The following is a 4,816-nucleotide window of genomic DNA, read 5'->3' as shown; positions in this document are numbered from 1 at the left end:
GAATTATCATGTAGAAGGTGTATGTCTATATTGATTCAGCTCTATACCAATTCAAGTATCTGCTTGTATACACTTAAAATTAAACAATATAGATATTAGTTAAAGTGAAGTTAAAAAGATATTTTTATATATTATACACCATAGTTTATATATGGGAGAAATGATGACAACCAGAAAGGGTTTCCAAAACTCATGAACTTTTGTCCAAATGTTTCATAATTGATACACTGCCAATTTTTCATTAAAAAAATTGCAAACCAAATTGTTCTATAACAGGAAAGGCCAACTTTGCCACAAATCATCAATTCATTTCTCACATATCTTCTTACAAATAATAATAAGACAGATTTATCATTTACTTCTGTTTTTAGTAAGTTAACACAAATTTATACATATATTATATATTCGCCGACTATTTTTAGTTTGCTTCTATTTGGTTGAATTTTCACCCTTGAATTTGGTCCTAGGCAATTCGATGACCAAATAAAAGATACCTTTTCCCTTAGCAGACTAATTTGAATAAAACTCATTAGAATTTGACACACTATCATATGGGCTATATATTAATTTTGCTTACCTACTACATAAACATAATATCTTCCCCAAAATGCCCTCAACAAAACATTACTATAAAAAAGTGTTTCTTTTTCTCTTTCTCTCTAGGGAAGTAGAAGTGATGTCTTTGATATGGGAAGTTGTAGTTGTAGTTAGTATTTTGTATGTGTTGTATGAGTTGCTAAATATACATAAGAGAAAAAAGTTACCTCCTGGTCCAAGAGGGCTTCCAATTGTTGGACATCTTCATTTGTTAGGGAAAAACCCTCACCATGATTTTCAAAACTTAGCCAAGAAACATGGTCCAATTATGTATATGAGACTAGGGCTTGTACCTACAATCATTGTATCGTCTAGTGATATAGCCGAGAAGATCCTCAAGACGTATGATCATATCTTTGCTAATAAGCCTCATAACGAGGCAGCTCATTATTTGGCGTATGGGCAGAAGAATATTATTTTTGCAAAGTATGGACCATACTGGAGAAATATGCGTAAATTGTGTACTCAGCATCTATTGACTAATCAAAAGATCAATTCATTTCAATCCTTGAGAAGTCAACAAGTTGAGCTTATGATCGAATCACTACAAAATGAAAGTCGTGGTGAACGTGTTGTTGTTGATCTTAGTGAAAGAGTCGCGTCTTTGAATGCTAACATGACTTGTTTGATGGTGTTCGGTAAGAAGTATATGGATGAAGATTTCGATAAAAGGGGATTTAAAGCTGTACTTCAAGAGGTTGTGCATTTAGCTGCAATAACTAATCTGGGAGATTTTTTCCCTTTTCTTGGTGTAATTGATCTTCAAGGACTCACACGCCGTCTCAAAGATCTTTCAAAGGTGTTTGATGAGTTTCTTGAGAAGATAATCGATGAGCATGTCGAGTCTCATGATGAGAATCAAACCAAAGACTTCGTACACACCATGTTGGAGTTTATGCAATCAGGAAAAGCGGAATTTCAGTTTGATCGTATCCATATTAAAGCTGTCCTCTTGGTATGTTATTTCATCCTTCTAATTATATTGTAACACGAATTCGTACTAATTTCCCCTGTTTCCTTTTTTCTACAACAGGACATGATTGTTGCAGCGATTGACACTTCAGCAACAACGATAGATTGGATACTAACAGAGCTTCTTAGACACCCTCATGTGATGAAGAAACTACAAATCGATATAGAACAAGTTGTAGGGCTTGAAAGAATGGTTAAAGAATCTGACTTGGAGAATTTCAAGTACTTAGACATGGTTGTCAAAGAGGGAATGAGGCTACATTCTGTAGTGCCAGTAACGCAACGTGAAGCCATGGAAGATTGTGTAATTGATGGCTTCAACATACGAAAGGGATCACGAATCATGATAAATCATTATGCAATTCAGAGGGATCCAAATGTTTGGTCCGAGCCTGAGAAGTTTTTGCCAGAGAGGTTTATTGGGAGCAACGTAGATGTTCGTGGACGTGACTTTCAACTTTTACCATTTAACTCTGGTAGAAGAAGTTGCCCTGCAATACAATTAGGGATTATCGTTGTCCGCCTTGTCGTTGCGCAATTGGTCCATTGCTTTGATTGGGAACTTCCAAATGGTATGCAGCCTTGTGATTTGGACCTTGAGGAGCACTTTGGGATAGTAACATCCAAAGAAAAACATTTAATGGCTATTCCTACTTATAGACTAAATGAACAATGAAAATACAAATTTTCATTTAGATATTAGGATTGTACCTTTGAAAGTTTCTATCGGGTTCGTACTTTTATGATTTTTGTATGCTTCACCTGTAGTGATAGGGTCTTTCGAAAATAATCTCTCTACCTCCACGAGTTACTAATAAAGTCTTTGTACAATCTACCCTCTTCAGACCCCACTTTATGAGATTTCACTGGTATGTTGTTGTTCTTCACCTATAGTAATAATACCTATTAGATTTTATGATTAGTCCTCTAATGTCCAAAAGGATATGTTCCTGCAATCTAAGCTTATATTATCTTCATTATACTTATTCAGACTGACATAATTTGGACTAGTTTTATTTTATCTATTTTGTTGAACCGCGTATAAAGATATAATATATAAATACGTCGTTTAATTCGATCTCATTTCATATTAATGCGTTTCAATTTTTGGTGTACATAAATAGATATTTAAATTTGTATATAGTTGAATAAATAGACACACATGTACTATATAACATCCTACATGATAATTTGCATTCTAAATGGTATCCTACATGTATTATATTTCGTTAGACGCATGCATTTACTTATTGAGCTATTTTATAATCTAAGTTGATATTAAAATTGGGTACTCAGTTTACATATATACACTAATTAATACTATGTTTCCTTTATTAAAATTGTGTTGATTCCAAAATGTATAGATCCATCTTTGAGTTCATTAGTCAATAATAACGGAGTAGGTAGGACAGGGTCTGAGGACAAAATATATATAGTAATTGGTCAAAATTGCACAAAAAAATAAAAAATGAAGTCCATGAATCTCATCTCATATATAAAAGTATTTGTTGTTCTATTTTAATTGTCATGTTGTTTTATTTATTGAGACCTACATTGACCAAATTTCAAATTGAAATTATATTATATTAATTTTATATTTTCAAAATAAAATATTTAAATATTTAAAAATTATATAAAAAATAATATAAATTGTAATTATGATGAAGAATATATCTTAAAAAATTATTCAAAAATTCATATTATTGACTTTCAAAAAGAAATATTCTATATATAACTTTTCTTACAATTTAATATTCAGTACCAAATCAAACAAAAATATTTTATATATTAGGGCTGATCTTTCTTGACTACCTTAATAAACAACTAAAAGTTGCAATATATAATAAGAAAGCTAGAAATTTTATTATTACTTCTATAATTTTAAATCCAGTACAAGGAGGAATGTCTTGAATTTGAGCAATTTCTTCATTACTTAATTCCCAATCCAAATTTTTTTAGGTTCTCTTTCATCCTCTCCTTGCTCATATACCCATCTTAATGCCACCTATATATATAAATACTTATTACAAATTTCTTTTATCTCAATTTATCTGTGTTAAGTTCATATGATATAAAGTTTAAAAAGATAGATAATTTTTGAAATTTTTAATTTAAAATAAGTCATAAATATTTGTGTAATTATAAGTAATTTCATCAAGTGTAAAATTGATATTTTAAAATTAAATTATGGAGCAACGAAATATAAAAACGTGTCATTCTTTGAGAAGTGACTGAAAAGAAGAGTGAGTTGTATAAATTGGAATATAAAGAGTAATAATTTTTCAAGTAAAGTAAATTATATTATTTTTTCAAAAAAAACTATTTGATTGGGAGATGGATGACATTTTAGAGGCTAGAGCACGTTTGATATTGTTGTTGGAAAGTCAAAAACATTTATTTAACAAAAAAATATTTTTCAAATATTTAATAAAAAACAAATTGATTTTTATTAAAAAAACACTTTTCTAAAATCTATTTTTTTGAAAATGCTTTTAATTAATTTTACCTGGAATGTTAAAAAGACACTTAGGGTCTGTTTGATACGAAGGGAAATGTTTTTCTCGAAAGAAGATACTTTTTAATGTTTGCTTGGTGGATGAAAAACATTTTCTAGAAAATATCTTTTATTTCTGGCTTGAAACTAGAAAATAATCTTTAGGAAATAATTTTATCCAAAAAATCAACCCTAATGATCGATCTAAGACTCGACCCTGACACCCAAACTAGGATACGACCGTGAGATCTGACATTGGACCTAACCCAGACTTTGATCCTAAAATATTTGTCAAAAAAAAAATTAAAAAATATGGGACATGCAAAGGGGTGGGGGTAGGGAGTGGTGTAAAAAATAAAAAATTTTAAATTGAAATATCTTTCAAAAAAAACAATTTTTTTTACAAAAGAAAAATTATGACGGGGGTGGTCCTGGGTAGGTGGTTAGGCGTGGAGATGGTGTATAAAATGAAAATTTTAAAATTTGAAATGTTTTTCTGAAATAGATTTTCTTTTAAAAACAAATTATTAACGGGGTAGCGAGGGGATGAGAAGGGAGTGGGAGTGCGTAAAAGATGTGAAATTTTAAACTTTGAAATATTTTTTAGAAATAATATCTTTTTTGGGAGGGCTGGCAGGGGTTGGTCGTAGGGGTGTGGGTAATGTAAAAAATAATTTTTTAGAAATTTGAAATATTTTCAATATTTTTAAAAAATTAATTTGATATGGCCTGACGTGGTTGAGGGGGAGGGGG

The 4,816-nt window shown here is 30.5% G+C and overlaps 1 protein-coding gene across 1 annotated transcript; it reads left to right on the top strand.

Annotated features, from left to right (window-relative positions):
* The first annotated feature begins 629 nt into the window (after positions 1-629).
* LOC107005840 (cytochrome P450 CYP736A12-like) lies at positions 630-2,551 on the top strand. The gene is made up of 2 exons (XM_015204491.2): positions 630-1,552; positions 1,631-2,551. Exons 1-2 carry the CDS (start codon positions 677-679, stop codon positions 2,243-2,245), a joined length of 1,491 nt encoding a protein of 496 aa, XP_015059977.1. The 5' UTR covers positions 630-676; the 3' UTR covers positions 2,246-2,551.
* The last annotated feature ends 2,265 nt before the right edge of the window (positions 2,552-4,816 follow it).

The sequence above is a fragment of the Solanum pennellii genome, chromosome 12, assembly GCF_001406875.1.
Source record: "Solanum pennellii chromosome 12, SPENNV200".
In the NCBI taxonomy this organism is placed as follows: domain Eukaryota; kingdom Viridiplantae; phylum Streptophyta; class Magnoliopsida; order Solanales; family Solanaceae; genus Solanum; species Solanum pennellii.
This window is presented reverse-complemented; position numbering and strand designations above follow the sequence as displayed.